This window comes from Trachemys scripta, chromosome 2 (assembly GCF_013100865.1).
Source record: "Trachemys scripta elegans isolate TJP31775 chromosome 2, CAS_Tse_1.0, whole genome shotgun sequence".
In the NCBI taxonomy this organism is placed as follows: domain Eukaryota; kingdom Metazoa; phylum Chordata; order Testudines; family Emydidae; genus Trachemys; species Trachemys scripta.
Window position 1 is genome coordinate 156963910 of NC_048299.1, and position 17308 is coordinate 156981217.

At 41.0% G+C, this 17308-nt stretch overlaps 1 protein-coding gene across 1 annotated transcript; it reads left to right on the forward strand.

The window, feature by feature from the left end:
* Nucleotides 1-469: 469 nt before the first annotated feature.
* On the forward strand, nucleotides 470-16868 carry GOLGA7 (golgin A7). Its single transcript, XM_034762029.1, has 5 exons — nucleotides 470-801; nucleotides 4708-4860; nucleotides 10168-10269; nucleotides 11521-11584; nucleotides 15901-16868. Exons 1-4 carry the CDS (start codon nucleotides 691-693, stop codon nucleotides 11566-11568), a joined length of 414 nt encoding a protein of 137 aa, XP_034617920.1. The 5' UTR covers nucleotides 470-690; the 3' UTR covers nucleotides 11569-11584; nucleotides 15901-16868.
* Nucleotides 16869-17308: the final 440 nt, after the last annotated feature.

A 17308-nucleotide genomic window follows, 5' to 3' on the forward strand; every position in this document is an offset into this window, starting at 1 on the left:
GGGGCTGTGGGACGGGGGTGGGGGGGTTGGAGTTTGGGACGGGGGAGGGGCTGTGGGACGGGGGTGGGGGGGTTGGAGTTTGGGACGGGGGAGGGGCTGTGGGACGGGGGTGGGGGGGTTGGAGTTTGGGACGGGGGAGGGGCTGTGGGACGGGGGTGGGGGGGTTGGAGTTTGGGACGGGGGAGGGGCTGTGGGACGGGGGTGGGGGGGTTGGAGTTTGGGACGGGGGAGGGGCTGTGGGACGGGGGTGGGGGGGTTGGAGTTTGGGACGGGGGAGGGGCTGTGGGACGGGGGTGGGGGGGTTGGAGTTTGGGGGGAGTGTGAGTGGGCAGGGGACCTGCAGAGGAAATGGGTTCCTGGGGGTTCTTGTTCCAGAGTGAAAGGGAGGTGGGTCTCTCGGGTGGGCTGCGGGGATGGGATAACCAGGCAGGGCAGGGGATGAGTTTCCGGTCAGTTTCAAGCTGACAGTTGGAATGAGGAAGATTTCAACACTCTCATTGAAACTGACAATAAAACAGCTGCTCTGCTGAGGGATAGGACAAACTGCCTGGAAACTCATCCTTGTGGCTGGGCTGTAGGTCCGGGGGGCAGTTTGGTGTACTGCTGAATTTTAGGGTGATTCTGGTGGTGATCATGTAATGTGTTGGACCCTTTGTTTCTTCTCACAGAACAGCCAGTTCCAACTGTGCCATGCGGCCGCAGCAGGCACCTGTTTCTGGTAAAGTCTTTGTCCAGCGAGACTACAGTAGTGGCACCAGGTGCCAGTTCCAGACCAAGTTCCCCCTGGAGCTGGAAAACAGGGTAAAAGTTTTGTTTGAACTTATCAGGGATTGTGTTAAGGACAGGATCAAGAAAGGCCTGAGCTAGCTGCACTTGGGTGACCAGAGAGCCTATGTGCTATATATTCCTCCTTGCTTCCTGTGCCCGAAGAAGGGGATGTGATAGGATGTGTACAGAATGAGTCCTTTATCATTTACAGCCAACCATGTATGTGGTGTTTTCCCAATAACTAAGGTGACAGCTTCCTATGTGCTTATACAAACTACCCTGTGCACAACTTTTTTATCAGTTTGAGTTGTTAGTTGTGGAATGGTAGTTAGAGTAGATGATAGGGAGTCAAGACTGATTATTTTTTATTATTATTATTTTTCCTACTTCAGTGACTGGTTTACTGTGTAATCTTTGACAAGTCACTTTACTCTCTGTGCCTCAGTTCCTAAATCTGTAAAAGCTGTACCTACCTAACTCGGAGGGGTTGAGTCTTAAAGGGATACTACCAGCTTGAAATCTAACCAATTTTATAAGAGTTAAAAGTAGTCTCTAGTACAGGGGTCAGCAACCTTTCAGAAGTGGTGTACCGAGTCTTCATTTATTCTCTCTGGTTTAAGGTTTCGTGTGCCAGTAATACATTTTAACGTTTTTAAAAGGTCTCTTTCTATAAGTCTATAATATATAACTAAGCTATTGTTGTATGTAAAGTAAATAAGGTTTTTAAAATGTTTAAGAAACTTCATTTAAAATTAAATTAAAATGCAGAGCCCCCGGGACCGGTGGCCAGGACCCGGGCAATGTGAGTGCCACTGAAAATCAGCTCACGTGCCGCAGGTTGCCTACCCCTGCTCTAGTATAACATCATACCTGAGATCTACTGCCAATTTTTGTGGTTTTACAACATTTTCTAAAGTGAACTAACTGGTAAAATAGAAGGAAATACCTTTTGCTCTGCTCTCTTTCAGTGACCTTGCTTGATTCAAGTAATCAGAATAGATTTTTTTTTTTTTAATCCAGGCAAAATGGATTCTCCCTTTAATTGTTTTGCTAAAGATTTTAGGATCCTTGAATGAGGCACTCTAGAAGAGTAATGGAGTATTAAATTGGAAACCATATTAAAAATGAATTTTAATAGTTAATCTTAAACTGCCTTTGTTCAGTGGATGGCGCTGCTTTGTCTCTGTCTCGGAGATGAAACTTTGCCAATACTTCCTCAACCAAGGCCTCTGCTTAGAAGAAACTTGACACCATGGGAAATGAGATTATCAAAGTGGTTGTAAGCTGCATTCTGTCTTTTATTTTCAGTTAATAGGACTATGGTTTAAATAGTACCAAACTAACCACAGATAAAAATGGAGCCTGCCTTCCATCCCACATTAATAATCTGACTTCTTAAATTTACTGTTAGGGAGCTGCATTTGCTGTGGCCTAACCTATGTAGTCTGGCTGTCACAGCGGCAGTTTTCTGATTAGTATTTTTTTAATATGTTTGAACAAAAATATTGATTGGTTCCTCTTTCACGTCCCTGTATGCAAAATGGGGCTAATGATACTTACCACCTCAGTGAGGTGCTTTGAGATCTATGAAGGCAAAGTTCTAGGTAAGAGCCAATTATTTGTTTTTTTTGTTTGTGATTTGACTTTTATATTACATGGTACAGATATCTCTGCTTTAATGCACAGCCCAGTTATTCTTGCTCTTAGTATAAACTGAAAGGGATCATTCATTGTTTTTCTATTGGATACCATTGCTTTATAGCAGTTACTTTCTATAATTTCTATCTTTGATTTTAGGGGAGAGGTTTTTGCTCAGATACAAACAAATTCGTAGCGGGAATGCTTAGATAGTCTGCACTGTACAACAGTGTGTTTCTCATGCACAAAGTACGGGAATGCACACTGTCATCTTGGGTGCATTCAGTGTTAATTATTAGAAAATTGTTAGAAAGATGTAGACGTAGTAACGAATGTTTTCCTGCCAGCCTAGTGGCTTGTGCTAGTGAGGTAATTGCGGCAGTGAAGTGATACTTTGTCATTGAGTAAAAGGGTGTGGACAGGGCAATAAGGGAGCAATCCATAGCAGTGCCTTTCAGGAAGGCCTTCCGGTGTCATGATTTGTGTTGGGAATGTAGCTGGTCACTAACAGAAGAAACTGAATAGTAGCAAGGGTGAGAATGGCACCTCAAAGCTGGATAAAATAGCTGAAAACTCTACAGTCCTGTCCAGACTAGCAGCCTTTAGGAGGTAAATCAGTACAGTTCTTAAAGAGCGGTTGTGAGTGTGGGAGCTCTGACTATGGGGAAGATATTTATACATGAAGTTCTAGTATGAAATCTAATGTGTTTTAAATATTAGTAAACCGATCCCTCCAGCTTTCGTAACTTGCTTTATATAGAAGTGGTTTGTGTCTGCATTTGTCTGCTTTCAACTCTGAATATCATACTATGAAAGGGATGGAGACTTTATCTGGCTATCACTCTGCCACCTTTCATTTGCTGTTCACAGTCTTTAAAATACAGAATGTTCAATAAACCTATAGTTCATACCAAAAAGTCTGAAACATGCATAATTAGAATCAGAGTTGAGTGTTCTTGGTGTCATCTCAGTGTGGGAGGAGTCCTTTCATTATAAAGTCTGATTAAAGCAACTAAACCTACCTAACTCTCAATCTCTTACTCTAGACACTGTAAAGTCTTTATTATAAATACTTACTTTGCGCATATCGGGAATGGTTGAAACACTGGATAAGAAGCAGTGTATTAAAGCTCATGCATTTATCTTAATGCAAGCTAAGGGCTAGATCCCACATCCCTTGTGCACCCAACTCTCCTGTGGACTATAATCTTTATTTTTGATAAAGAAGTAGAAATTCTGTTCATTAGTATAAATTCTTATTTCTTGTCAGCTGCTCTTTTTTGTTGTTGTTCATTGATCATTATTAGAAGACATTTGATTTTGATGTGAAAATCTAGACATAACAATATGCTTAAAATGCTCATTCACATAATTTATGAAACACTGATATTTATGCTTTCTGTAATCCTGAGGAAAGGTGTCCCTTGTAACAATAACACAAACTACATCTGTTATGCCAGTGAAAAAGAAAGCATGCAGTTATGTCTATCACAGAGCTCTCTCATGGTGAGGCTATTCTGCTGAGCCTGCACTTCAGTGGCCTCACAAGTACCCTCTCAAGTACTTTCTTTCATTTTGTTATTATCAATTGTAATGTTTTATTAAGCTACAAAATAACCCCTCCTTGCCAATTGCTCTTGTCTTCTATAGCTGGTAAATGTCACTTTGGGTGTTGTTTCCTTCTCTCCTGCCCCATAGGGAACACTAATCACCTTGGTTTTTCCTTGTTAATTTTATTAATAACTTGGTTGATCAACTTTACCATAGTAATGCGAAATAGTCAAGGTCTTCAGTGAAGAATTTATTTTTGAAATCTAGAGGACCTTTCCCTCCAGATCAGCAGTTTTCAACTAGGTTGTAGTTTGAACCTAACAACTTACACATAATGAAGTATAAACAAGGGCTGTAAATGAGACACGGACAATGAAGCACATTGTCAAAGAATGCCTGCTGACTAGGTTCAACGGTGGCCTAGAAGACCTGCATCACGCCACTGAAGATGCCATCGCTTGGCTAGATGACTATGCATACGCTAAATAAATAAATAATGTGGGAATACACATTTGATCTAATAACTTTAGATCACTTAGCTGCTATTTAACCAAATGCTACAATTTATGGAAGTCATTCAGTACCTAAACAAAACCTTTGCTCTCCATGTTGTGTTTGAAACTGTCTGGAGGTGACATTGCTGGTTAATGGACTGTTCTAGCACAGAAGCTAGATCTCTGTATTGGGGATCAGTGAGTTCTGAATGAGAAATTTGCTGGTCAGTCTTGTTAAATTCAGTCTCTTTTTCAGATTGATAGGCAGCAGTTTGAAGAGACGGTTCAAACTCTAAATAACCTTTATGCAGAAGCTGAGAAGCTTGGGGGCCAATCTTATCTTGAAGGATGTCTGGCCTGTCTGACTGCCTATACTATCTTTTTGTGTATGGAGACACATTACGAAAAGGTGAGCCTGTTACATTTCATGCAATAAACTTAAAGCAAATGAAACTCACAATTTTGTATGTGAAAGTTACGATTTGTCAACAGGAGAAGTGTTTTGCTTTTTAACTTTGATTATAAGGTTTTCTCTTATAACAGTACAGTTCATCAGTGTAGTGTAAATACAGAATAAGCTTTCACCTGCTAGCCTAGCTTCCGGAAAAATCCTGGTCTGTTCTCCTTTCACTTGTATCCCAGAGTTGCAAGTATATATGCAGGGAATAAATGCCGACTTGAGTCACTGGTTGGAGAGTAGCAAAGAAATAAAGTGTCATGTTCCAGATGTGTGAAGAGATCATCCTGCTGCTTGGATAAATTATAACCATACAAAGATAATGTGCAGTTTTAGGTTGAAAATGTATCTCTGTCTTTTCTCCTATCTGTCACCCAGTGTGCCCAGTTGGTTGAACCATTCCTAACCCAATCATGTTTAACTTTAAAATCCATTAGACAAACACTAAACTAGAGAGTTTTACACTGAATGTTTGTTAATTTCTTACGGGATTAAATTACTGATGAGGAGAGAGTTGCTCCACAGCTCTGTAGCCCAAGGAAGGCTCCTCATTCCCTCTAAACACTAGTCACTGGCTTTTGTCCACCACCACAAATCCTCTGGCGTTTATGCTGCTGTTAGCTTATTTTTCAGCATCTTCCTCTATTTGTCTTCCACTACTTGTTTTACTACTTGTCTTCCTGTGAGTTTGGATTTAAGTGAGATGTTAAGGTAGATGATGGTGGGGGTATAACTACTCCAAATCTATCTCTCTCATACACTTATACAACACCCTCTATTTGAGATTCTCCAAGTTCCAGATAAACATTCATTAAGGGCCCAATACAACACCCATTACAATATTTCCAAATAAAATCCAGTTTTTCATTGAGCATTGGATTAGTCCATATGCCCCTCTTGTGAAATCAATATTATGCCAATTATACAGGTCAAACCAAGGGTAGAGATTTTAAGTGACCTGCTTTGTGCTGTGCAGAACTGCTGACTTCCAGTCCTTTGAACGACTAGATCATTCTAAATTATAGAAATGTTGTGGTCTGTTGTGGGTTAACTTCTCTTTAAAAATGAAGATTTTCATTCTTGTTTGAGACACACTGGCTTGAGGAACTAGAGGAACATTCATACTTTCACACCCACATGCATCCATGCTTACATATGTGGTCTGAATCTGGTATTGGCAGTTCCTCTTTATTTTATTTTTATGCAGTCTGAGTTCACAAAGCCAGTTAGTAGATGGTCAAGTCAGTATCTGAATACCTTCAGTATCCCTTCTTTAAATGAAAGGAGACTTTAAAGGAGCCTGATAATTTAATATTGCTGACTGGAAATAAAAACATGTTCCAAATCATTCTATTCAAGATTACTGCTGCATATTATTTATGAACAGAAACCTTTTGTCATCCCTTCTGACCTGGGTGATAAATTGTGCTTGTTTACGATATTTTATTTATCTAGATATCTTTGCCCCTATCTGATGTAAGAAGAGTGACTTTTTAAACCTTAGGCTGCACCAGCTGAAATGTCTTTTTACAACTGAAAACTAGATTGGGACAGGGATGGTAAGGCAGATCATTTGTCTTTTCAAATTTCATTGGAGAACACAGCATTCCTGGTCATGCTAATGAGAACAGAGCAAAGAGATGGTTAGTTCTTGTGACTAACTCTCTCTAACTTTGCGTCTGTTGCTCTTACTACTATACTATGTAATTTGTTTGACTATCTAGTTGGTTTTACAAATAACTTTTTTTGACCCTCTCAAAATAAAAGATTGATTTCCATAATGTGATCATCTTGCCATTTTCTTTAATCGGTATAGCTTTCTAAATACGCAATATTGCGGAAAGCTCACCAGAAAGTTCATCCATCAAAACTTACATTTGATTAAACCGAGCTAGAGTGTGTCCCTAAGTAGTAACCCTTAGCAGAGTATGGATGGATGCATTTCAGGAATTCTTTATTTGAAATCAGTCATGCAGTCATTTTGTAAGAGACTTAAATAGTAATGGATTGTGGAGATGGATATGACATCTCTAGTTTCCACTTCTTGCGGCTTGACTGAGCAGGAAATGGGAGAGTTGGAGAGATCTGAGCTGGGTATCTTTATGGCTTGCTTGCTTCCATTATGTGTCTGAAGAAAGCTGACACATACCCATTGAGAGATAAGAAACAAAACTCTGCCTAGTAAAAGCTTCCTGAACTGAAACTTGGGAGGCTTCCATAAATCTGAAGGAGCAGTGTGTGTGAGAGACCAAAGTGAAACTTCACACTGCTAATAAAATACAAAAGTCATTCAGCTAAGACTGTTTCAGAGATTGTATTGGTTTTGTGCTGTTACTGTGTGTAGTCTGTTCTCTTAAAACAAGATACTCTTTGCTTTATACATACATATAATCTGAATTTCCAGAAGTTAGTTGCATTATGCAAAGCTTTATTAAAGTGTCCTTGGTGAAATTACTTCCTTGGTTTGGTCCTAATCTGGATGCCTTTCTGGAAGATATGCTTTAGTCAAACACAAGTTATTGGGCTCCGTTCAAGGGTAATTAGGTGAAATTCTACGGCCTGTGTTAGACAGGAAGTCAGACTAGATTATCTAATGGTCCCTGCTGGTGACTATTAGATCTAATATCTCTGAAAGTATTTTAATTTTTCTTGGCCCAGTATATATGCAGACTGTGTGTTCCTACTCTGGTATTTTATCTTCTAGAACCCTTTTCAGTTTATTTTCCCACCTTTCTTTCTAATGTCTCTTAAATATTTAAATAGATGCATGACTCAGCGGTTGTGGAAATACCATAAAACTGGTAGAACAAGTAATGTTGGAGCTTAGCCAACTGCAAAAGCTGGGTTTGATCTTGTTTTAGGGTTCTGTTAGTTTTTTTATCAAATAACTTCAAATACATAATTCACTGAAAGCTATCCGTTGCCCAAACGTTTCTGTAGTGAAGTGACAAAAGCAACACCATCTGTCTTAAAAGCCTGTCCTGTGTTTGCATTAAGTCTACTAATCAGGGTCCTATCTGGGGCAAAGTAGACTGAACCTGTATGAAGCAAGAAGTGTATGGATGGCTCTTCTGTTTTGACTTTAACAATCAGTGTGTGAACTATTTGGATCAAAGCGTTTGGAAATTATACTATATAAAACTAGTGCAGTCTGTTTGCCTTGGCTTACGCACAGGCCAGAAATGCAAGTTAGCACTTGCCCCAGGCACTATTTCGATAAGGGCAGTGCTCTGTGCTAACATGCAAAAGGATTCATTTAAAGAGAATGCTGGCCTGGGACTCCTGCTGTTCAGACAGATGACAACTGGTACATCACAAAGGTGATATGCATGCAGGGAAAAGCAGTAGCTACATTGTTCATCAGCAGACACGGTTGTTTTATGTGGACTTATACACAAATAAGCAGCTACCTAAGACACTGGGTACTCCTGCCATAAGTTATTAGAACAAAATATAAAATAGTAGTTTTACACCCCACCCAACAACCAGCAGAATTCAACCCCTTCAAAACTGCCTTCCCTCATCCAAGTGTCACCCTCCCCCCCCCCCCCCCCCCCCCCCCCCCCCCCCCCCCCCATTTAATGTAGCAGGACTTGTTGGATTAGGAGACAGCAACAGCATCTCTGAGTTTTTGAAGGGTGGGGGAGAAGAGTGCTATCCGGTAAAGAGACGGTTGTTGGACTAGAGGAGTCGAAGCAATAGAACAAATGGCGCAAAGAAGGCCTGATGCTTTTCTATATTTTCATCAGTGATCTAGAAGTAAATGCAAAAACACTACTTATAAAATTTGTGGATGACACACAGATTGGTGGAGTAGTAAATAATGAGTAAAGGGCAGTCTCACAGAATGATCTGAATCGCTTAGTAACCTTGGCCCATTCAAACAAAATGTATAATTTTGCATTTAAACTGTAGTAAAAATTCATCTAGGAATAAGGAATGCAGGCCATACCTACACACAGTGGGGACTGTATTCTGGAAAGAAGTGATTCGAAAAAAATATTTAGGGATCATAACGGACAGGCAACCAAACATGAGCTCCCAGCGCAGTGCTCTGACAAAAAGGGCTAATGTGATCCTTGGCTGTATGTAGAGGGGTGTAGTGAATAGGAGCACAGAGGTTATTTCATTTTACCTTTGTATGTGGCGCTGGTGAGACTGAAACTAGAATGCCACATACCGGTCTAGTGTCAGCATTTTAAAAGCGATGTTGAAAAATCGGAGCAGATACAGAGAAGAGCCGCAAAAATGATTTGGGGGTTGGAGAAAACTCCTTATGGTAAGAAACTTGAAGAGCTTAATCTATTGATCTTGTCAAAAAGAAGATGGAGAAGGGGACTTGATTAGTGTATTAAGTATCTTCCTGGGGAGAAAATACTAGGTACTAAAGGGTTCTTTAATCTAGTGAAGAAAGACATAAGAACCACTGGCTGGAAGCTGAAGCCAGACAAATTCAATTTAGAAATAAGGCTTAGCAGTGAGGATGATTAACCACTGGAACAAACTACCATGGGAAGTGGTGGAGTCTCCATCTCTTGAAGTCTTCAAATCGAGATGCCTTTCAGGAAGTTATACTTTAGCCAGACACAAGTTGTTGGCTTAATACAAGGGTAACTGGGTGAAATTTAATGGCCTGTGATACACAGAAGGTCTGCCTAGATGATTTAATTGCTCCTTCTGGCCTTGAACTCTGAATCTGTGGAAGAAGCATGTAGCGGGGAAACAGTTATTTTTGGAGTAGCTAAGATCAGCACTTGGTATTTGGCATTCTATTATTAATGGGAAATTGACATGGAAGGAAAGGGGCCTCCTCTCTCTTTTAGAGCCACACCATGACATATAGTAAGCAAATTGCTTGTGAGTAATTTAAACTGCATATTTTCATAGCACTATACAGGTCTCTTTTCCAGGCTATAGCCTATATTAACCTCCTGTAGCACAGACACACTATTATACAAATGTACCCCTGCCAGAGAATCTTGTTACGATACAGCTGTCTCCTGACCTCCTTGCAATATAGTTTCAGCGCTGGTATAGACAAGACACTACCCATGTATCCTTCCCACCCACTTCCTGCCAGAAAAGAAAAAAATAATAGCCTAGCTATGCAAAAGGACTACAGTCCCAGCTGTGTTAGTGGAGCTGGGTCACTAGGTCTTCCCTGACCTGGTTGTATTTGTAGTATAGATGGGGCTTTTAAAGGAAGGCTGATGTGAAAACTCAAACGGAAAAACTGTAAAGTCTGTGTTCTGTCACCAGGTTCTTAAGAAAATTGCCAAATTCATTCAGGAACAGAATGAGAAGATCTACGCACCCCAGGGCCTCCTCCTGACGGACCCCATCGAGAGAGGACTAAGAGTTGTATCTTTTTATGGCTTCTTAAACCTCTTCTGAATTCTGTCCTCAGAGCGGTAATAGTGCATCTTCCCTCACAGAGGCTACATTGCATGCTGCAGGCACCCATGATTCTGTGATGTTATAAACACCAAGGAGTATGTGTTTTATAAGGTCTCATGTGTAACATACTCAGCTGTTCCTCTCAAACTTTATTAGGATAAAATTACTATCCATTTAGAAAGTCTCTTTAATAAAATATGAATTGGATAAATCTGTTCCTTGGAGCTTTCTTAGGTGCTATTCAGAAGCAGAGTATCTTCCTTCAACATCAGCTACCTCTGGAAGATGCAACTTAGCCATTTAGAAAGGCTAGCTGACTTCCTAATAGAAATAAAACATGGAATGTAAATGCTCTGTAGACTATTTTAAATGTTGGTCTTGGCTTAGAAACAATGCGTTGTTGCTCCCACTGGTGCCTATGGTAAAATCTCCTCCACAATCTGCCTGAGTGATGAGGTCTGTCCCCCTGGATTTTGCTCTTGGCTACAGCTGTTCTCCCTACAACTTTTCTAGGCTTTGGACCTCACTGCAAATGGCTTAGCATTCTAGTTACCATTTTCTTGGTGGTTGTGGGGGCATCTTGTAGTAATAAAAGAGGAAGTATGAGTAATACATTTCATCTGTCAAGAATTCTGAACTCAAAGCCCCTTTGAAATGCATAGGCTCATAGTGTGTGGTGAGTTGTCATCCTAATTAATTGCAGTTCCTTGAGTTTATCTGAGTAGTGGCCCAAATAGCTTACAGCTGTCAGTTGTGTAATTTCATTACCCTTGATGTGCTGTGCATTTTTTGGGGAACTGTAAGTACAGAAAAGTCACTTGCATTTGGTAAACAGACTTGTAAATAGTGATTTAATTTGGTAATTTGATTAATAATTGAACAGCGGAAGCGTGCAAAGCAAAAAGTTGCCTAATGACCAAGGTGTTTGTTCATAAAAATGTTAACAGCTTTACTGCAATATTACAAAATCTTTATGCCTCCAAACAGACATTTTTGTCTAAAGGCAGGTTGTAGCACCGGCCAGAATGCAAAGCCAAAAGCCACGAAGAATGTTTTGCTTACTATAGTTCAGAAATTTAGCAAAATTCCCTCTCTGTAATGGCAGATGTGAGGCTGAAAGATCAAGTGCTTCACTGCCTTGCTTTGTTTCACTTGCCTGTTTTATCTCCATGATTTTTCTATATAGCATGTTTTCTTAACAGCCATGCTGTGCAGATTGAAATTACCATTTACGAAGACAGAGGACTGAGCAGTGGAAGATAAAACTAAGGAGTCTAAGGTAAATATTAACTTTGCATTAGATGTCAAGTCAATAACCTGCTTCTGTAAATTCAGAAGATGCAGGTCTTCTCTCCTGCGGAGACTGAATGTTTACCCAACCACTGCATGTAATCATAAGGCTTTTTAAATAAATCTTATGTGTGGATTAGATTTTTAAATCCCAGCGGAAGTTGTAAAAACACCAATCCTTGGCAGTATGCCACTGAATGATGATGTACTTCAGATGACATCAAATTTAACCTTGATGAAAACCAGATTTTAATTAAACATGCATAAACTTAAATCTAATTTATGCCGTACTGCATCAAAAATCATTATCTCCTAGGTTTAGTAGATCCTGATTCTGCTGAACAGTGCAGAACTTTAAAAATCATGTTTAAAATGTAATGATTAGCCATTTAAACAGTGATTAAATTCATTCTGGATTTCAGAGTGACTCCTACTTATGGCATAAGGTGATATGGGACTCCCATTCAGTCTAACATGCTAACACTGCAGTCACACTAGTGTGTGAATGCTATCAGCTCTTTCAAGCTAAGTAGTAGGGTCAACCCAGGTCAGTACTTGGAGACATCTAACAAAAATCCAGGAGCTGCAAGATGTAGTGTTGACAATTTAGTAGGTGCTGTGGTGCCGCTTGCTCCCTATAGTCAGTACTGAATCAGTGCCACTGTACACAGTGCCTGAGGTTAGAGACTCTTGCTGGAGCTGCCATCTTCTGCTTAAAGCTTCCTCTTGCACTTTTCATAGGAGTCAAGATATTAACCCCAGTATCCTGACTCCAATTCCCTTTTTGGTTCAACTAGATAAAGGGTAGGTCTATACTTACCTCCGGGTCCAGCGGTAAGCAATCGATCTTCTGGGATCGATTTATCATGTCTTGTCTAGACACGAAAAATTGATCCCAGAAGTGCTCGCCGTCGACGCCAGTACTCCTGCTCGGTGAGAGGAGTACGCGGCATCAACGGGGGAGCCTGCCTGCCGCGTCTGGACCCGCGGTAAGTTCAAACTAAGGTACTTCGACTTCAGCTATGTTATTCACGTAGCTGAAGTTGCGTATCTTAGTTCGAAGTGGGGGGTTTAGTGTGGACCAGGCCAAAGTATTCACTTCCGGTGCACTGCTAAAGTCGCTGCATTTCAATGCTGGTTGAAGTGATCCCCCATTTATCTCTTAATTACAACCAAGGTTGTGACTCTTAATGTTCGTAAAGCACTTAGTGCTTCCCACCCAAGAATCTGTCTCAGTACAAAGTATTTTATCTGCTGGCCTGAGGAGGAATATTACACATCAGAAGCCAAATTCTACCTAACATGTACAGTTGAATTCCACCCAACACTCTTTCCTCCTTTGCTTTGCTAGGTGCCTCTTGATTAACCTGTGCCTACAATTCTTCTAAATGGGATTTTTTTTCACAGGCTTGTCTACACTGTGCATAAAGCATATTAGAGAGTTTTACAAATCACATGCGAGTAACCTGCTGTGCTCTAATCGCCTCATGGAGACCCTGCTGGTGTGAACTAAAAGATACCTAGTCTGCATTAACATTGTCTGGGTATTTTTTAGTTCTTCCCCCCCTTTACCTCCCCTCCCCCATCAGGGTCTACATGGGGCAATTAGAGCACAGCATGTTAGAGCACTCTACAAATCACACCCCTCTAATGTGCTTTGCCAGCACCACGGAGACAAGCCCCAGGCTTGGTCTATGCTACAGACATACGTCGGTATAACTATGTCAGGGTATAGAAAATCTGCACCCCTGAGTGATGCAGTTATATGGCCCAAACTCTTGGTGTAGACAGCACTATGTTGCCGGAGGGCTTCTCCCATCAACATAGCTCCTGCCTTTCAGGGAGGTGGGATATCTACACTGACAGGAGAAGCTCTCCCATCAGCTTAGGTAGCGTCTTTACTAAGCGCTACAGCAGCACAACTGCATTAGTGCAGTGTGCTGCTGCAGTGCTGTACGTATAGACAAGCCCTGAGAGGCTCACCAAGCCATGACAGGAAACTTTCCTAGAGTAGATGGCTGAATATTCTTTTAACTGCACAATAAACTATGGGATATCGGATAAGTTTGCAACAATGTGTTACTTAGAGATGACTCTTCTTATTTAGAACGTCCAAACTGATTGCTCTAGTTATTAACACTCTGGAGCCTGATATTCTGTGTGGTTTTTGTTTTCTGTCATTGGGAACAAGTTTGTTTTATCAGTTGCAGCTGCATCTACTTGGCACAATCCATTTGTCATGACTCATTTCACAGCTATTATTGCTAAACAATGTTTTTCCTAGGTGGTGTAGGTTTTGAGCAATTACACACAAGAGCCTACTCTATCAAAGTTCAAACAACTGTGAAATTTCTAAAATGGGGAAAGATTTACATTAGGAACTTCTGGATAGTTTCATGAATTGCAAATATTTTTGTTCAGCACAACTTTGTTTTTGAAACTGCATATGTATCAGCAGCATGCCCAATATGGAACCAAGGGTCTTATTAGGTATCTATCTTCCCAAACTTAAATCACCAGCACCTCCAACCTGCAGTCTGCAAAGTGTCCTAGACAATCTGTTTGACTGCTGAATAGTGCATGTGGGTTACATATACAGTTTAGTGAGAGAATCTAGAACAGCAGGGAATATGCCTACAGCTGAAAATAGGATGCACTTTCTAAGTCAGATTCTGATTTCAGCAAAGTCAGTGTAAATTCAGAGTAACTCTCACCAGTATTGCTAATATCAGAATCTGGCCTGCTGATTCAGTGATCCATTGAAGATTCGTTTGGTGGGGAGTCACGCTCTGAGCTTACTCAACAATGTCAAGAAATTGCATTAGTGCAGTCCCTCCAGCCTGTCACTGCCACCAACTTGCATCTTACATGCCCATGCTAGGGGCAGAGATGCAAATTGCCAGTAGCTCTTACCAGTACACACTAAATAGTCCAACTCTCTGGATACTTTAGCTGTAAGTAAACTCTAACTTTGATTACTTTGTTTGGAAAGACCATGATCTGAGAGACTTCTGACTGGTGTGTCTGAATCTTCTTGCAGGTCCCTCGGGGGGATTTTCAGAGGTACAAAGGGAAAGTGGAGTTGAGTGCTTACCTGCTCGTTGTGCCTCAGTAATCTTCCCTAGCAGAGTGTGGTCATCCCACTCTGCAGAACCAAAATATCTGGGAGTCCCTCACCAAGTCTGCTAAAAATATTCAGTGTTCACTTATGAAAAGTGGATTAATTTGCATTAATTTTAGAATTACATAATTAGTATCCTTATTGGCTTTCAAAGTACTTTACATCCACTCCTTACACCTGGACACACAGGCGTTTGTATTGCAGTGGCAGCCAAAGGCTCCCGATGAAATTGAAGCCTTTGGGCTAGGTGCCATACAAACGCAGCCAGACATAGTCCCCTGCTCCAAAGGGGGGGGTTACAGTGAAATTGGGAGGTGTACTAGTGGCCTGCCTCTTTAAGGGCCAGAGGCTTGGGGCCAGCCAGCCCTGGTCAATTGTCAGAGTCACCTGGGAAGGGAGTAGGTAACTGTAAAAACTGGCAAGTGTCTCTATTGAATGTGGATGGCTGGGGAAGCTTCAGGAAGGGATGGTGGCCTGCAGTAGTCCCTGAAGAAGGAAGACTCCTGGTGGTAAACTTGGCAGGATAGGAAGCCCTACTTGGAAGCTTTATCATTTGTGGTCATTTGGACAATAAACAGAGCCCAGAACCAAGGAGTAAAGCCTCACTTGGTGTGGCTGATAATTCACAAGGCTCCTGAGGAAGCCAGCTGCTTATAGGAAGAATGACATGGTAATGGTAGTGGTCTTGTGGCCACAGAGGTAGCTGTTTCACTATGCGATGGTTCCAAATCATTTTAATCTTGTTCCTTAAACAAAATAAACTCTCCTGGCTGCCCAGTCATCATTAGGTAGCTGACTGTAGATGCCACAGCAGAAGTGGGTCCTGAGAGGATAATGGCTTTATGGATTAAGATGAGGAGGATGTTCCATGCATAAGGCTTACGGTAGAAGAAGCAATGAAGTGGGCATGCTGGCCTCATTGGCAGAGGATGCAGGGGAGACATCGAGAAATATTATGCCATGTCTTGCAGAAGGGGACCTACAGGTGAAGCCACTTGCCAAGTTAGTGGCACAGCTGGGAATATAACTAAGTGCTGGCTCCCAGGCCCTTATTGTGAACCATTACACATGCTACCTCCTCCCTGCTGCAGTACTTCTGGGAGAACAGACACCGTTATGTAAAGGTCCCATGCATGGTTCATGCAGTGTCCCTAATGTTAAACTTGTTCTGTCTTGCTTTCTAGCACCCAGCTAGGTGGTGGACTTGCTGTACCAAAAGGTTCACCTACCTCCTGTCTAGAGCATCATTCCTCTCCGTTGCCAGATCCATGGTGCAATCCACTAAAGGACTAACTTCCTAGACTTCTGCTCCACATGGGGTGAACCTCTGGCTGGTCAGCATCCATTTTGTGTCCTTATGACAAGCTTTAAGTGATGGGATCATCTTAATTTCCAAGGAAAAGGCAGTTGAGCTGTTTGCACTTGAAATTAACTGGCAGATCAGCCACCTGAGAGCAGTACTGTTCCTCCACAGCCACTCAGGCTTTCCTATACATCAAACAGACTTCAGAAAGCAACAAGTCTGACTTTGGGAGCATGTGTGTGTTTCAAAAACAAAATCTTCACTCCAGAATAAGTCCTTGGGGGGAGGGGAGTGGGAAGCAGGTAAATATGTCCGTTGCACAGAGTGCCTCTGCCTGGCAGCAAGTGACTCAAGGCATAGAGCATTTTAAGTTTCCAGAGCTGATGCTCTCTGGGAATTATAATGCAAATGCTTTTTGTTTTCATGTTCTAGTTATTCCTAAGAACCATTAGCTAACATTATTGCTGGGTGTTTTGCTACTGTTTGAGAATCTACTGCATTGTCCTAAATTTATAGGAGGAGATAGTGTATTGCTTGTTTCATTAAGCTATGTAAGCACAATAAAATGAATGCTGAACCAATTAATGTAACCATCCCTACTCTATCCCTTAATGTTTAATATGTGAAGTGTAATAAACTTTATGGTTTTATTATAAATATAATTTATAGGAAAATTTGATTTGACAACGTATTAGATAGGGTGTAAGATAGTTTCTTAACTCTAGTCACTGGCAAACTGCTGAAGAGTAGAGCTGTGCAGTATGTCGTATTTCCCATGCATAAACATTCCTCAGCAACGTCTGTTAAAATACCTTGGGCATCTTCTAAGTAAAACTTCCTACAAATCAAGTTGGTGTCATATTTTCTGTTGTCTCCTTCTCCCTTATTAAAGTGAACTCTCTAGCTAGCCTTGGCTTAAGTTAGCAGAGTCCCTCTGTTTTGAGAGCTATCATCCTTTCCCGTGGAAGGAATTAAGGGATTTACAAAAGAAGACAACTATCCAGAACAGATAGAGCATTCTGCTTTGTGATACTGTAGGTGCTAATACTGGATCTAAGCTTCCAGATGTAATTTCTCATACACTGATTTTTTTTTTCCTGGAGGCTTGTGTAATATTTTAACTGTACAAAATACTTGTTTTTCTAAGATGTAACAGTGTGTTTGCCTTTTCAGACCTGTTGCAATAAATTTGAAGAAATATTAATGGATTAATAAATTTTTCTTAAATAAACTGTGTTATACTTTATGGTACTGACATGAATCAAATAACTCCCTAAGTAAAACTGATG